This window comes from Myxine glutinosa, chromosome 1, assembly GCF_964187855.1.
Source record: "Myxine glutinosa chromosome 1, kmMyxGlut1.1, whole genome shotgun sequence".
Taxonomy (NCBI): Eukaryota; Metazoa; Chordata; class Myxini; order Myxiniformes; family Myxinidae; genus Myxine; species Myxine glutinosa.
Window position 1 is genome coordinate 233414969 of NC_136261.1, and position 18011 is coordinate 233432979.

Below are 18011 nucleotides of genomic sequence, written 5' to 3' on the forward strand. Positions count from 1 at the left end.
AACCATAAGAGGGTTGCAGGCAGATCTTGTGTGACCTGTAGGAATATTTGGGGGACAGAGCACAGAGAGAGCTGGGGGGGGGGGCAAGGCCAGAGAGGAGTCGGTAGAAGACAGAAAGACCACCAACATGCCTGCCGTGAGTGAGTGAGTGAGTGAAAGGCCCTCGGAGTAAGCTTCATCACGGGAGATTCCAATGATTCTGAAAGCTTTGGTTTCAACAGCGTGAAGACGAGCTAGGTGTGAGGCAGGAGCACCAGCCCAGAGGGGAGAGCAGTATTTCATTGAGCTGCGGATGAAAGCCTTGTATGTGGTGAGGCGGAAACAAAACATACATTAACTGTTTTAACATACAAATTAACATACAAATGTTTCTTGGCGGAAACAAAATATCATTTACCACCGTTAATGGTACAGTTTCAAACTTTACAGAAAATAGTTATTAAACAGAAATGTGCATTACAAAGACATGCGTTTGTATCCTCTTTGTCCAAATTAAATTATTAACCATCTTCTCACGTATTTTTGCCAATCTTATGGAGAAATAGTGTTCAACAGTCGAGGGTGCGAATTGACTCGATCAGTCCAAACGTCCCGCTATCTCCTTTATTTTTGATCATACGGCTCAGTAAAAGTGGCTATTTGTTCTTTTTAAAGTTTTTTGTTTTTCATTAAAGAAAGTTCCTTAAAACGTTATACAAGAGAGAAAGGGTGGGGGTCGGGGCCCTGAGGTTGTTTGCCTCGGTGCCCGGGCTGGCTCTCGACGCTCCTGGGGGCAAGTGAAATTGCATATGATGTTTCGTAGATTATATAGATTTAGTAGATTTTAGTAGATGTATATGATGTTTCGTAGATTTGAGTCACTGAGAAGTAAACCAAGCTGTCCAGCCTGATACAAATTCTGAGTCCAAGGGGTTTGAAGTTCAGGTTCCTGTCTATAAACTGTCATATGCAATGAAGATCATGGTCAGCGTTTTGTTGAAAATCACCCTGAACACAAAGGTGTACTGACCCTGAAAGATTACTTTATCACACTTAACTCAATTTGTCACTGGATCATGGATGTGGGAGGCCTGGTTGACTTCTCATGGGCATTCTTTCTTTAAAGAAATATTTCACATAATAAAATTGAATTTCATAAATCCTGGGTCATTCCGTTTGTGTTGAAAATGTATTGACCTAAAAATGATTTTTTTCTCAGCCTTTAACACATTGTTTCCTATGTCAAGATTGGGCGAGCTATCGCCAGCAATCTGGCCAATTTCCAAATCCCTGCTCTAACCTACAAGGGTCACTGCATCAGTGGCACTGTTGCGCCCTTTACGAGAACTGATGCTAACCTGCAGTCACATGCTGCATATGAACGACAACAATGACCACATTATTGCCTATGTCACTTTCATGATAATTAATACTTTAAAAAAACTTATTATTGGACACTGTGGATGATCGGTGAGGGCAGGTGGTACGCAGTCCCAGTCAAGGTACATCCAATTATCTAGCCTGATTTATGGAAATGCTCGTGATCTATCTCACACAAACTTTGTTCCTGTGTGCAGGTGAAGTACAAAAAAGCATACGAGCAATCGAAGGACAAGTATACGAGTGTGGAGGAAACACCACTTCTCCAGCTCCACAAGAATGTTTCCTCACTTTACTCGGAGGTTTGGAACAATATCATACTCCTCATTCTCCCTCACAACTGTATTTGTCCTACATAATTTTGGTTTCTCTTGAAATGTACACAAATAGTTCATGTTTGACCTGTGCAAGAGGCAAACTAATGTATGAATTACTATGTAGGTTTGATGAAAATAGCCTGGTGTTGGCCTGGCGGTTAGGGTGCCGGCTTGGGATCCTAGGATCCTGGGTTCGAATCCCGGTCGATCGCTGAATTAACACCAGGGGGGTTGACTCAGCCTGTCATCCTTCCGAGGTCGGCAAATTGAGTACCAGTTCACTGGTAATTCCCTGTGTGTCGCAAGAGGCGACCAACAGGGTTGGCGGCAGGAAGGGCATCCGGCCATAAAACATTGCTTCAAAAAGGGGACCACGGTGCCCAAAAAAGGCCAATCCCTTCTCTGTGGGGAAAAATGGCCTCTAAAGGCGGTTGGTAGGTTTGATGAAACCAAGTCAAATTGGAACTGCGCATGTATTTCTTGGGCTAATTTAAAGACACAAAATTGAACTTAACTTATTTATATAGTTAATAATTTGCCACAAAAGGTGGACAGAGGTTATGTCTTCACCCCTGTCTGTTTGTCTGTCTGTAAGTAGGATATCTCAAAAGATTATGGACGGATTCTGACGAAATTTGATGGACAGGTTTGGTGTGTGACAAGGAAGAATTGATTTGATTTTGGTGAAGATCTGGATCCGCATCCAGATAATATAATTTTTAAGTGATTCTTCACCATTGAGAGACAGAACCAAAAACGATATATATCACTGTATCTCAAAAAGTTATGGACAAATTCGGAGAAAACTTGGTGGACAGTTTTGTTTGTGTGAAATAAGACAAAACAATTCGATTTTGGTAAAGATCCGAAACCGGATCCGATATATATTTTTGTTTTTCAAGTGATTCTTCACCATTGAGAGATATGGCCAAAACGATATAAATCACGATATCTCAAAAAGTTGGGTATGGATTTTGGACGAAACTTGGTGGACGTGTTGGGTGTGTGACAAGGACGAATTCATTCAATTTTTCTGAAGATCCAGAAGCAGATCCGGCCTATCGGTGGGATACAAAACGTAAACTACTCAGCCTGGCTCGTATGTGCTCTAACGAGTATCGTTCTAGTTTCTGCTTTAATTATTTCCTAATGAAGAATTGTAAATTTACTCGATATGTAATTATGACCCTGGTGTTGGGCTAGCGGCTAGAGTGCCGGCTTCGGATCCAAGGATCCTGGGTTCGAATCCCGGTCGATCGCTGAATTAACGCCAGGGGGGTTGACTCAGCCTGTCATCCTTCCGAGGTCGGCTAATTGAGTACCAGTTCACTGGTAATTCCCTGTTTGTCGTTAAAGGCGGCAAAAAGGGTTGGCGTCAGGAAGGGCATCCGGCCGTAAAACATTGCTTCAAAAAGGGGACCGAAAAAACAACAACAACCACGGTTCCCGAAAAAGGCCAACCCCCGCTTTGCGGGGAAAAATGGCCTCTAAAGGTGGTTATTTTTTTTTTTTAATGTAATTATAAGAATGCCAATTCACTTGGTGTCTGTATGAGTCGCAATCCCATGTAAAGAAGTTATCATTTCACTTGCTGTGTGAAAGATTAGGCACACAGATGGAAAGTTCACATCTGATGACATGTTGTCTCTGTATTTTTGCGGCCCTTTTTTATCCTGCAGAACAAGTACAAGGCAAAGAGTTCCAAGGATCGGCCATTCACCTCCTATGCACATTTGCCAAAGACACAGGACACGACACATGCTAAGGAAATGGCAAAGATAACGAGCAATGTAAGTCTTCCTGGGCCTCTCCACTTAAATAAATGCTCACAATGGTTTATTACAATCCCCAAAATTCCAATGAATCTCTTCACTTGATCGAACATCACTTCATTGCTCGAATATTTCCATGAATCGACTTGGTAACCCCAAGTAAAACGAGCTTTTTTTGTATGATGATTTCCTTGATAGAACGTGTACAAGGAAAAGTTTCAGAAGGAAAGAGGGAAATCAGATTACTCACACATGATGGAACCACCCGAGGTGATCCATGCCATTGAGGTTGCCAAGCATCAGAGCAACGTGAGTCGAAACCTGTAACCGTAGGCTCACCCAATAATCGCATGTTTTCCATTGTAGATGCTATTGTTGCAATTAAGTGCTCGTTTGCGACTCTATGTTTTTATACGAGTCGCCTCTTATCCTTTTTAAAAAATTTTTTTTTTTTTTGTATACTGAATCGAGGCTCGTGAAAGAGCTAACATTTATTTCACAAACAAATCAACCAGACAAACAAAATATATAAAAAGAGGGAGCGGAAGACAAGATGGGGAGAGAAGGGGAAGCACACAAACACAACATTTGAGAGCAGGGAGAAGTGTGGGAGGGAGAGGGCTTGGGGGGAGGAGGCGTGGGAAGGGGGGGTGGGGGTGGCAGAAGTATAAAACACAAGGACACCAAGGACACCAAGGACTTCCAGGACAGAAGTTGGTATTTCAAAAAAGTGTAGGATTTGGGGTGAAATTAGCGGGGGTAGAAAAGATCAAGGTTTTGGATGGGGGAAGATAAGAGATGGTGGTGAACAGCTGTTTTAAAGACCTGGAGGGTGGAGTGGGATTGAAGAGAGTGAGGGAGTTTGTTCCATAGGTGGGAGAAAAGAGGAATGAAGGAGTGAAGGTGAGCAGAGAGACTTCATTTTTGCAGTTTAACCATAAGAGGGTTGCAGGCAGATCTTGTGCGACCTGTAGGAATATTTGGGGGACAGAGCCCAGAGAGAGCTGGGGGGGCAAGGCCAGAGTGGAGTGGGTAGAAGACGGAAAGACCACCAACCTGCCTGCGGTGAGTGAGTGGAAGGCCCTTGGAGTTAGCTTCATCGCGGGAGATTCCAATGATTCTGAACGCTTTGGTTTCAACAGCGTGAAGACGAGCTAGGTGTGAGGCAGGAGCACCAGCCCAGAGGGGAGAGCAGTATTCCATTGAGCGGCGGATGAAAGCCTTGTATGTGGTGAGGAGCTCCTGGGTGTGCCAAGGAAGGACTTCGCACGACGGAGGATGCCCAGTCGGCGACTGGCTTTGGAGGCCAGATTTGAAATGTGGTTTTCCCAGGAAAGATCATGGCAGATAGTGAGACCCAAAAGCTTGAGTGACAGAACTTCTTGGAGAGGATTATTCAGAAAGTGGATGGGAGGGTTGGCCAGTCGGTCTTTTCGGAGAGACATCGTAAGAGTGTGAGATTTGTCAGGATTGAAAGACATGTTCCACTTGTTTGCCCAGTCTGTGATTTTGTCCAGGTCTGCAGAGAGTGAGGAGGCTGCACACTGCCGATCTGAGGGATGAGGAATGGAGTGACAGAGAGTAGAGTCATCAGCAAAGAGATAGAGAGGATTTTCAAGAGAGTCAGAGAGATCATTGATGAAGACCAGAAAAAGCACAGGGCCCAGAACACTGCCTTGGGGAACTCCAGCCTGAACAGGAAGAGGAGATGAGAGAAACCCATTCAGGGCCACACGTTGACTACAACTAGAGAGGAAGTCCGCCAGCCATGCGTGGAGATTTCCATGGATACCAAAGGAGGAGAGTTTGGTGAGCAGAGCGGGGTGCCAGACCGTATCGAAGGCACGTGATATGTCAAGGGAGACAGCTCTAATTTCCTGTTTGGCATTGAGGACCTCCATCCATTGTTGAGAAAGCAGAAGCAGCATGTCCAGAGTAGAGTGACCAGGTCTGAAACCAAATTGATGGTCAGAGATCAAGCCATTGGAGAAGAGGAAAGATTTCATATCTGAAGCAATGATGGATTCCATGACTTTGCTGATAATTGGGAGAAGGCTGATTGGTCTGTAGTTGCTAGGATCTGTTTTTGCACCTTTTTGTGCAAAGCGGTGATGTTGGCTGATTTCCAAGTAGATGGCAGATTACCTTGAGCAAAAGAGAGGGTGAAGAGAACAGATAGAGGGAGTGAAAGAGCGGAAGAACAGGATTTTAGGACCCGTGGGCTGATGCCGTCAGGTCCAGTTGCAGAATCAGAGTCGAGGGTTGACAGAAACTTTTCCAACTTGTCACGAGGAAAGGACACAGAGTCCAGGAGCAGCTGGGTACGACTGGGTACGGTGGGTACAGAGAGGGATGGGTTTGGGACACAAGATTTAGAGGCAAACAGAGTTGAGGCATTCAGCTTTTTCACGTGCGGAGTCAGCCGTGTAGCCGTTTGAGGTGAGGGAGGGGATGGAGGGGGAACAAACACCAGAAACAGATTTGACCAGACACCACCAGGATTTGGAAGAGGGAGACAGATAAGAGAGTTCGGTCTTGAGAACGGAGAGATATTGTTTCCTGGCTCTCCTGAGGGTGGACACACACTTGTTTCGGGCTTTGTGAAAGGAAATGAGATTTCCTTCCGTTGGATTTGCTTTCCAGGAGACTAAAGCAAGTTGTTTCTGGGCCACAGCCTCACCACAAGATTCCGTGTACCATGGACGGGAGGAAGGGTATGACAACTGAAGACGAGATGGGATAAATCTGTGCATGAGAGGGAGCAATTTACTTTGGAAGAATTCCCAGGATGAGTTGATGTCAGAGGCGGTAGAGATGGGAGACATGTCCAGATGATTGATGGCTGCTTGAAGACCGTGCCAGTTGGCCTGAGTGAAATGCCAGACTCGTCGACGCTGAGGAGGCTCTCTGAGAATGGTCAGAGAGATGTCCACTTTAACAAGCACATGATCAGATGAGCCGATTGGAGCAGAAGAAGAGCAGCAGACATTTGCAGGGAAGTTAGTCATAACCAAGTCCAGAAGAGAAGATGCTCCGTTGACTGAGATCCGGGTCGGGAAATTGACAGATTGTGTCAGTCCCAGTGAGTCGCAGAAGTCCTTTGCTGAAGAGCCATGGCTGGTGAGAGAGGTACATGCTTCAGAGTGAATGTTGAGAGCTCTTCAGTCCTTTTGTTCAGTAAACTGACCCTTTTTTTTCTTTTGAAATTGCCTGCTATGCCATCAGCCATAGACCCCTCTGGCCCAGGCATAAAGTGGACCAATGAGATGCCACAACTTTGAAAACAAATGAATACAAATGCTGGTAAAAATCACTTTGAACTTGTCAAAAATTGTTGGGATGTTAACAATAAGTGGGCTCATATCTGCTCAACACGTAACACGTTTCTGTTTTTTTTTCAAGTCAAATTTCTGTGTATATATATATATATATATATGTATGTATATATATATATGTATATATATATTTATATATATATATATATATATATTGCCTTCAGAAAGTATTCATGCCCCTTGACTGTTTTCACATTTTGTTGTGTTATGGCCTGAATTTAAAATGAATTAAATTGAGATTTTTTTGTCACTGATCTACACATAATGCCCCATAATGTCAAAGTATAAATTATTTTAGAAATTTCTACAAAATAATTAAAAATGAAAATCTGAAATGTCTTGAGTCAATAAGTATTCAACCCCTTTGCTATGACAATCCAAATTGAGCTCAGGTGCATTCAATTTCATTTGATCATCCTTGAGATGTCTCTACAACTTGATTGGAGTCTACATGTGGCTAATTCAATTGATTGGACATGATTTAGAAAGAAATGCACCTTTCGATATAAGGTCTCAAAGATGAGCAGAAACTCTACCATGAAGTCCAAGGAACTGTCTGTAGAACTCCGAGATAGAATTGTGAGGAGGCATATATCTGGGGAAGGGTATAAAACAATTTTTAAAATGTTGAGAGTTCCCAAGAGCACAGTGAGCTCCATCATTAGGAAATGGAAGGAATATGGAACTATCCAGACTCTTCCTAGAGCTGGCTGTCCGACCAAACTGAGTAGCCAGGCAAGATGGACCTTGGTCTGGGAGATGACCAAGAACCCAATGATCACTTTGACAGAACTACAGAGTTCCTTGGCTGAAATGGTAGAACCTGCCAGAAGGACAACAATCTCTCCAACACTTCACAAATCTAGGCTTTATGGGAGAGTGGCCAGACGGAATCCATTCCTGAGAAAAAGGCACATGACAGCATGCCTGGAGTTGGCAAAAAGGCACATGGAAGATTCTGAGAGCATGAGGCAAAAGATTCGCTGGTCTGATGAGACAAAAATTGATCTCTTTTGGCCTGAATCCAAAGCTCTACGTCTGGTGGTAACCAAGCACAGCTCATCACCCATCTAACACCATCCCTACTGTGAAGCATGGTTGTGACAGCATCATGCTATGGGGATTGTATTCAGTGGCAGGGACTGGGAGACTTGTAAGGACAGAGAGAAAAATTAATGGAGCCAAATACAGGCAAATCGTTGAGAAGAACCTGCTTCAGAGTGTAAAAGACCTTAGACTGTGGTGAAGATTTACGTTCCAACAGAACAATGCCCTCAAGCATACAGCCAAAGCAACACTGTAATGGCTGCAGAACAAAAACGTGAAAGTCCTTGAGTGGTCCAGGCAAAGCCCAGACTTGAATCCCTTTGAGAATCTGTGGAAAGACTTGAAGATTGCTGTTCACCAACACTCCCCATCCAACTTGACAGAGCTTGAGAAAATCTGCAAGGAAGAATGGGAGAAACTCCCCATATCCAATAAGGCTCAAAGCTGTAATCGCTGCTAAAGGCGCTTCTACAAAGTATTGACTCAGGGGGTTGAATACTAATGTAAATTAGATATTTCTGTATTTCATTTTTAATTATTTAGTAAAATGTTCTAAAAAAAAAAAAATTCCACTTTGACATTAAGAGGTATTTTGTGTAGATCAGTGACAAAAATTTGAATTTAATCCATTTTTAATTCAGGCTGTAACAGAACAAAATGTGAAAAAGTCAAGGGGTGTGAATACTTTCTGAAGGCACTGTATAATCCATCGAGCTTTGTTATTACTTGCACATGCTTTTCAATGAACTGATTTTGTTCTACAGATTGCGTACAAGAAAGATGGAAAAGCAAAAGCATCATACACATCAATAGCAGACCGTCCTGATATCAAGAAAGCATCTCATGCGGCCAAGCTTATCAGTGAGGTAAGTAATACCACCATCAGAGGTCACATTGTGTTGCTAAAGGAGGAGGGATTAAAGGAGAGTAAAGAAAAATCGGTATTGATCTAATGACTTTTCGGTGACTTTCAATCTAATTATTGTCTTTGCGTCACCTTTTACCTCTCAATCGACGGATGTTACCAGTGGTGGTTATCCTTAGCTAGCAGTGTTCTCGTGTTGTAGATCGAGTACAGGGCGAAAGCGAAGGAAGAAAAGGGTCGTGTTGGTGCTCTCCCGGGACGGCCGGACATTGAGTTGGCAAAAAAGGTGTCCAACTTGACCAGTATGGTGAGTACTTGGGGAATACTTCTTATACTCGTTTAGCTGGAGTTATACAGTAGTTAGGGAAGATAATCTGGAGCTGCACAACACCATAGAAACTGAATGACTAATTATAACAGCAGGCCTCACAAAACCAATTTTTTTATATTTAGAAAAATTCAAATTGCTTTATTATCTTGCCAAAACGAAGTTTTTGCAAGATGTATTAGTCAGCTTGTATGTTTGTTTGTGGTTAATCATTTTTTTTCACGTTTAGATCACTCTGTAGACCACAGTTATTATTGGAAACTCCTGTAACTTCGCATATCAGAGTCCTATAGAGATACCCTTCAGCACACAAAATTTTGAAGGTCAAGGTCAAAGGTCAAGGTCACTTTGTGGTCAATCATGGAGGTCGACGAAACACTAATTTTTTGAGTAACTTTGATCGGATCGTCTCCAAACTTCATGGGAATCTAGTATATGGTCCGGCGCTCAGCTGATTAGTTTTTGGTGGCGATCGGCCTTGACCTTCATGGTTAGCGCTGGAGGTCGAAAATTATTGACCCCAAGGTCAAATTTTGAAATCGTAGGTACCATATCGAGTAATACCTCATATGAATGCCCTTGATGAGTGCTTCCCAGATCTGTAAACAGTTTGACGCTATGACGTCATTTGATGACGTCATGACGAAAAAACGGAATTTTCATGAAAAAATTATTTCCTCAGTTCTCATCAAAATCTTTCAATATTTCATGTGCGTTGGTCATTTTTATCTTGCCAAAACGAAGTTTTTGCAAGATGTATTAGTCAGCTTGTATGTTTGTTTGTTTTTTTGTTTGTGGTTAATCATTTTTTTTCACGTTTAGATCACTCTGTAGACCACAGTTATTATTGGAAACTCCTGTAACTTCGCATATCAGAGTCCTATAGAGATACCCTTCAGCACACAAAATTTTGAAGGTCAAGGTCAAAGGTCAAGGTCACTTTGTGGTCAATCATGGAGGTCGACGAAACACTAATTTTTTGAGTAACTTTGATCGGATCGTCTCCAAACTTCATGGGAATCTAGTATATGGTCCGGCGCTCAGCTGATTAGTTTTTGGTGGCGATCGGCCTTGACCTTCATGGTTAGCGCTGGAGGTCGAAAATTATTGACCCCAAGGTCAAATTTTGAAATCGTAGGTACCATATCGAGTAATACCTCATATGAATGCCCTTGATGAGTGCTTCCCAGATCTGTAAACAGTTTGACGCTATGACGTCATTTGATGACGTCATGACGAAAAAACGGAATTTTCACATTTTGGCAAGATACGGTTCACCCTGTGGGTGACATAATTTTTTTTCACGTTTAGATCACTCTGTAGACCACAGTTATTATTGGAAACTCCTGTAACTTCGCATATCAGAGTCCTATAGAGATACCCTTCAGCACACAAAATTTTGAAGGTCAAGGTCAAAGGTCAAGGTCACTTTGTGGTCAATCATGGAGGTCGACGAAACACTAATTTTTTGAGTAACTTTGATCGGATCGTCTCCAAACTTCATGGGAATCTAGTATATGGTCCGGCGCTCAGCTGATTAGTTTTTGGTGGCGATCGGCCTTGACCTTCATGGTTAGCGCTGGAGGTCGAAAATTATTGACCCCAAGGTCAAATTTTGAAATCGTAGGTACCATATCGAGTAATACCTCATATGAATGCCCTTGATGAGTGCTTCCCAGATCTGTAAACAGTTTGACGCTATGACGTCATGACGAAAAAACGGAATTTTCATGAAAAAATTATTTCCTCAGTTCTAATCAAAATCTTTCAATATTTCATGTGCGTTGGTCATGAAGACATACTATTCACCATACGAAATTATTAAGGTCAAGGTCAAAGGTCAAGGTCACTTTGCGGTCAATCATGGAGGTCAACGAAACCCTTATTTTTTGAGTAACTTTGATCTTATGATCTCCAAACTTGGTGGGTATATAGGGTGTGGTATGGCGCTCAGCTGATTAGTTTTTGGTGTCGATCGGCCTTGACCTTCAAGGTCATTTTGAAGGTCATTCAATTTTTATAGCAGTTCTGTTCACCTCAGTGTGACCTGAAGCAAGTCACTCATGTTCACATTTTGGCAAGATACGGTTCACCCTGTGGGTGACATATGTTCATTTTCTTTTTGCACAAATGACAAAGTTCTGTGAAACTACTGCTGCACTTAGCTTCCTGGAGGTGTGTGGTGGCTTGAATACGAGTTGATATCACGGTGGAGATTTCTATTGGATAATTGGGATTACATGTTGGTTTTCTGTCAGCAAAATGTAAATGGGATCTCAACAGCTGTTTTTTGGTCACATATGCTTTTTGTGTGGGATTTTTAGGTGAAGTACAAAGAGAAATTTGTGAAGGAAGTGAAAGGGAAGAGGCCCTTCTTTGATCCGAAAGAAAGCAGCTCATATAAGTCATTCAAGGATGCTTCAATCAATGCGAGCGAGGTAAGGTTAATGCAACAACCTAATTATCTGAGGTTTTCATGCAACCAACAATTCCACAGACGCACAACGAGCTACATTGAAGATAAATTAATAGAAGAGCGGTAGTGCTTGACGTCAGTGAGCCCCAAAAAAACACCTCCATTTCTCCGTCTCCTTAGGTGAAGTACAAGGCGGACCTGAAGAAGGTCCAACGACCAATCGATGTTGCCGAGTCACTGGCAATGCAGCACATCACATCCACAAGCAAACTGAGCAGCCAGGTGAGTAGGACATTTGTGGAGCGACTGGAATGAATTTTTGATCCTGGATTTGCGGTGGTGTTTCCACCGTGGACGTTTGTGGTTTTTCCTGTTGGAAAAAGATGCGTGAGTTGATCTTTGCGGTGATGTGAAAGGTGGTCTTAGTGGTTGTGGTGAGGTCAAGTGTATGAGATGTATCCTGTCATCCGTTTCCACCTTGTGCACTAACCACGTTCCATTCCAATGAAGACCTCCTACTATTTCATCACCTCTGCCTGGAATGGTCTACGGACCTTTCCAAAGTGCCCCTTTTTTCCAGTAAATTGACTGATGTCAATAACAAATATCACTGTGTGCATGTCATTAGCACTTTTACCATCCCATGCTCCCGCACACCCTTTGAGACTCATTTCATCGGGTTTTTATGAAACGAGATTAAATTACCAAATCAGGCTAAAAGTGAGAAATAAACGATTTACATTTAATGTAAAAATCAGTGTAGCACCAACATGCTGGAATACATTTCATTTTCTTTGCTCACAGGAGTGTAAACTACATTCTTAACACACCGTCTCATGCTTGCAAAAAAAATACACCGGCAGAAGTTTCCCATCGCTTTGATCCGAGTGTGACAAACATTTGGAGAAAAGCTGAGCAGGGTTCTTCTGTTTGTTAGTTTCTTACCTGTCATGCCCTTACCCTCATGCCCATGCCCATGTCATGTCATGTCATGCCCATGCCCTTACCCTGTCATGCCCACCTGTTGCTGTGAAGAGTGAAGTTAACATCAAACCCCACCAACCTCCTCCATCGCTGCCCGCACCCCCATCGTCACTATTAATCATCCTTACTTCCCACATGTTAATCCATGAGCTCAACCATCAACCATTATTCCAACTGTGCGGTCCCTGATCAGACCGCGACGACAGCCGAAATGCTTACCTTTTAACCGTTAGGTGTGGGACACGTGCCCCGCGGTACTTTTTCCCCCATTTTCTTGCCCCACCCAATAGTATCTGTACAAGAAGGAATTTGAGAAAAATAAGGGCCAATACCTCCTGGTGCCAGATGCACCAGATAAGGTTCACTTCAAGGAGGCATCTGACATGCAGAGCCAGGTGAGGTGCACAGACGATTCCTGCCCGACACACACACACTCTCTCTCTTGCCCCACCTCAAGTATTTACTTCCAGCAAAACTTATCACTGGAAACGAAGTGGTTTATGAGCCAAATGTCATTATCATGCAGTTTTTTTTGTTTGTTTTTGCTGATAAATGCATTTTTCACAATAAAAAAAAATCTTTCACTTGAATTATTTTTTTTCGAAAAAGAAACATGGTAAATTAAGCAATCAAACAATGTAATGCTAACTTTGCCGAAGTTGTTGACTCAAATCATAAGATGTAGAAATCCTGCCATGATGTATTGTCCAATCCAGGTACATGATCATCAAATGCAGATTTCCGGGTACAAGTAACCTTGTGAATCTTATGAAGTACCGTTTCAGCGTGGAACGCTTTAGCATGATCCTTGCTTAGAATCCTCTCGTGTGCTCTGTGATTAGATTGTGAGATCGGTGTTGGTCTTAATGCCATGAATATGAGGGAGGGTTGCAACCATTTATTTGATTTAAAGACGCGGACAAGACTTTGAGATCGTGTTCAGACTGTACCCACAACCCCAAACCCCCACCCCTATTTATCTCGGAGAAGTGTTCTTACGTAATGTGTGTGGCATCTGCAAAATATAACAGGTGAGAGGGAAACAAAATGTTATTTCCATCAGCAAAACTCCGTACGGATGCTTGTCCTATTCTGTGTAGTTTCCCTGCAGACATCACATATTTTTCCCACCTGTGTATATAGAAGTTATGTTAGTGAGTCTGAAACTTCTTGAAAAGGAGCAATCATTTTACTCCCTCTCATGCATTCTTTAAAGACAATCATCCAACAGGTTATTACCCTCGCCAGAGGAGGGGGTGTTGCATTTGAGTTTGTTTGTTTGTCTGTTTGTCCGCACAGAATAAATATGATTTTCTCTGCAACCGTTGGTCCGATTGACAGGAAATTTTCACCAAAGGTGCAACTCCACCTGTATAATTTTTTAATGATAATTATGACGTCATAGGTCACGTGGTTCGGCCGCCATCTTGGAAAAATCGAACAACTTTGCACCTCTATATCTCGGAAAGTGCTGAATGGAAAAAATTAAGACGTGGCTCATTGTAAAGAACTCTCCATGGGGAATAAAATATGTTAATGATGATGTCATAGGTGCCTCCATTATGATGTCATAATTCGACAAGTACAAAACTTCATCCAATCAAGATGAAATTTCTTGAGCGCCATGTCGGCATAAACTGGTGGAGAAAAAAAATAATGATGACGTCATCGGTCACGTGGTTCGGCCGCCATATTTGTTTTAACACAAAAGCCTTAAAAACCACTGAAAATACATCCTGGCGAGGGTTTGCAATCTCTGATTGCTCTTTTTCTTGTTCTAATATTAATTATGAAGGTTTTTGCCTCTTTCTCCTCTCACAGCATAATTCGAGGTTTGCCAACTCTATCAGTCTAACAGGACAGAGCTTTGCCAAATTGCTATTACTGTCCGACAGGTTGGTGCAGAGGTAGTGCACTTGCCTTTGAGCTGTCTTGACTGGGTTTGATCTCAACCCGACTACAAATTCCCACACTGGTGCTTCACAGACAGATTGTTACCACCAAAAACATGTTCTATCCGTTGGATGGGCATGAAGCTGGGAACCCGTCTACCTGTGGTAATTGCTGATGGATGTTAATGAAACCCCCAGTATTTCAGTGAGGAGGAGGTGAGCTATGGTTGACACCCTGGTCAAATTCCAAATTCTTGCCCTAAGTAACTCTACAAAGTTGAACCCCCGAGGTGCTGACACCTCATCACTCACCGTGGTCCAAATGTTCATGACAGCCTGAACCACGCTTGGATAACTATCAATAATTACAACAACAAACCATGGCATTTCAGTCGGAATAAATATATATAGAACTCCATAGGATGAAGAAACCATACAACTTAGAAAAATAATCCCATTAATATATTTTTTGCTGTTATGACGAATGCAGTACAAGTACAAGGAAGAATATGAGAGGAACAAGGGCAAAGCGATGCTGGACTATGAGACTCCATTGTACTTGACTGCCAAGGAGGCTCAGCACATGCAGAGTGAGGTGTGTGCTAAATGAGGGGCGTTTAAAACCCAAGGAAGGTCTTCTTCTTTAAAATAAAAAATAAAAAAAACTGATGCAAGTGCATCTTGGGAATCGTATCAAGTACAAACAATAACCACAGGTATTATATTTTCTCATAATTGACTCATGACATGAAACACCACACCAAATGTTGTACTACCAAAAAAGAGTTCATTCATTCAGTGCATGCGTGGAAAACAAGACATAAAATCGTCGTCACAGGCAGTACATTCCTGTCAAATCCGTTTCCGGTTCTCGGGTGCAGACGAATTCTGCCCAGCTCTTCCAGCATAAAAGTGGTGGCCCTGCCATATCTTCGTTTTTACATTGTTAAATGTTGTTTTGGTAGGGTTAGTGTTTTTGGCCCATGCGGCCAAACTTATCAGCTGTTACAGGAGTGAGATTACAGCTTTTATTCGATCCGCCATCTCCCTCTCTCCATACTGCTTCCTTTGCCACTTTACGAGCGTCCTCTCAAGTCCAAACTCATGAACATTTATATTGTTAATGTAATAACAGGACACAACACTTTCGTCTTCTCTTCTGTTCCTTTTCTCATTGTTTGCATTTACAATTTCCTCCATACTGTATGTGCAATAAGTAGATGCCGTATAAAGGGGTCACATGATCACATCTATTTTCATAAGGGGGAGGTTCAGTGCTGCACAATTTGCTTGAATAATAGTGTGCATACGGTATATGGAAAGGTAAATGTAGAATGCTCTTTTCAATAACCGGTATGACCCCCTGTGAACCTCGGAGAAAGCATCAGCAGACCGCTCTGGTCCATTTGCCTTCGTAAATTATGAATTTTGTCACACTTTAAAATGCATGAGGCCTTGAAATCCATGACAGATACTCTACGGGATACAGTAAGTTTTAGGAGAGAGCTTCTCACTTTGCGGATTCGTAAATGGCATTCAACAGGTTGTGGTTGTTTAGTTCTCCCAGAACTAGATGGGTGTCTTACAAGAGACAGGAAGACTCACACGTACACCAGAAATGCCACCATTACCAAAACTGTAAAACCGATCATGGCAAATGTATAAGTCACACACGCACAGATGCAGCTTCGCACAGAGGTGCATTGTGGTTTTATTAGTTTTTGTCATTCCGATTTAAAAAAAAATTTTTTTTTTGTTATGGTACGGTACAATTCCCAATAAAAAATGTCGCTTCCTTCCATTGGAATCATTGTAATTGCCTCAGCTATTATTGTACATTTATCAACAGTTCGGTGGATGAAAAATTTGGCAATTTTGTGATCTCTGGATCTGGTACTTCAGCGATGTATTCTGGCATATTTTTCATTCTTGTTGTAAAAAAGTTTGATGAGAAAAGGTATAGCTTTTAAAGGCGTATGGATTCACTCTATAGTAGTTTATAAGCATATAATTTTGTACACACTTGATGGGGAGGCCATTTTTCCCAAGCCATTCCCATATGTGAAGTACTACCGTACTCCATGATACCTCTCTGTCTCCCTCAACCCCTCTCTTCTTTTCCCCCCACACCCCTCTTCCCCATCCTCCACATCGCTCTCTCTCTCTACCACACCCCATCCTCCACAACGCTCTCTCTCTCTCTACCCCACCCCATCCTCCCCATCACTCGCCCTTGCCTTGATTCAACAACCTACGGACATAACAACCGGACATAACAACCTATGGACACAACGGACATAACTAGGACCTGCTATTTGGAGGGGTTATTGAATTGAAGGGTTGTATCCTTGATATTGAACAGTTTGTCAGTGTCTCTGTCTCTCTCTCTCCTTCTCTCTGTCTCTCTTTCTCCCTCTCTCTCTATATCTCTCTATCTCTCTCTCTCTCTCTCTCTGTCTCTCTGTCTCTCTGTCTCTCTGTCTCTCTGTCTGTCTCACCCTCTCTCTCTCCTTCTCTCCCTCTCATAATTTTGTGCAAAGTCTGTAAACTTTCAAAAGAATCCCTTAGTTCATCTAAGCTGTGTTGCATTAATTTATCGAAAGTTCATGGGTTTTTTTTGGCAATTTGTCCGGTGTGGTTTTTCAACCCCTTTCTAAACACTCCCATTCATTCACACCAACAGAAAGAATACAAACGGGATTTTGAGGAAATAATCAAGGGCAAGAACTTGACTGATCTCGAGGTCACTCCTGCACAACTGCAGGCCAAATATGCCAACAGCCTGATGAAGGGGGTAAGTTTTTGGATGTCCATCCAGGAACCTTCATTCAATATGGCATGCACCCACTGCACACCTGCATTAAATAAGCCGTCAATGTCTAAATGCAAACAAACATGAAAAAAAAATACTGGAGTTAGCTCAATCAAGCGAGCCTAACCATGTATCAAATTTGTTACTGCATTATTTTGATGAAAAACTTCGCATTATTTCTATGAGGTCATTATCAACAACAATAATAATGTGGGTCTATGCTTATGCAGAAAGAGTACAAGCGAGACTTTGAAGAGGGTACCAAAGGTCGGGGCCTGACTGGACTGGAAGTGACGCCAGACATGCTGAGAGCCAAGGCTGCCACACATATCCTAAATGAGGTACTTTAAAAATTTCCTCCTTTTTTTTTTGTTGCCATCATTTTAATACTGTATATTGCTTTACCTGAGCATATCATTACTTCCCCTGAGGTTGTGTGGACTCCGATGTGAAATTTCATACATTACATACTTGGGTCCTTTACTCTAGAACATTACAAACATTACGTAAACTACATACATGCAGCTTGCTCTAGGCTATCTAGAAAGGGAAATTTCTTACTGATCAGACGAACATCAGTCAAGTTGTGGTGAAAAATGTTAAAATGTTTATAATTGGGTCATGACCTGAAAAATCAGGTCAAGTCCAAAAAAATATGTACTCCATATACGTTGTATTCCCATTATTGATGCAAAATTACTTTCAGAAAGTCCTGACATTGGCAGAAAAAAGAGAAAATCCTAAATGATGGTTTAGACTCCACAGGATGTAAGACTTTGACCTTTAACCCATAAGTATATAATGTAAATTCAATGAATACACAACAACAACAACATGCATTTTAAGGCCATGTTCCCTGCTAGAGCGGGGGTTAGCCTTCCGGG

The 18011-nt window shown here is 42.2% G+C and overlaps 1 protein-coding gene across 1 annotated transcript in view; it reads left to right on the forward strand.

Moving 5' to 3' along the window:
• Nucleotides 1–18011, forward strand: part of LOC137435018 (nebulin) — a gene marked incomplete at its 3' end in the record, with an annotated part of 363563 nt that overhangs the window by 335096 nt on the left and 10456 nt on the right. Inside the window, 11 exon segments of the mRNA XM_078785019.1 lie at nucleotides 1557–1661; nucleotides 3356–3466; nucleotides 3647–3757; nucleotides 8595–8696; nucleotides 8898–9002; nucleotides 11348–11461; nucleotides 11620–11721; nucleotides 12714–12818; nucleotides 14806–14910; nucleotides 16999–17109; nucleotides 17358–17468. Coding sequence (XP_078641145.1) covers nucleotides 1557–1661; nucleotides 3356–3466; nucleotides 3647–3757; nucleotides 8595–8696; nucleotides 8898–9002; nucleotides 11348–11461; nucleotides 11620–11721; nucleotides 12714–12818; nucleotides 14806–14910; nucleotides 16999–17109; nucleotides 17358–17468 — 1182 coding nt within the window.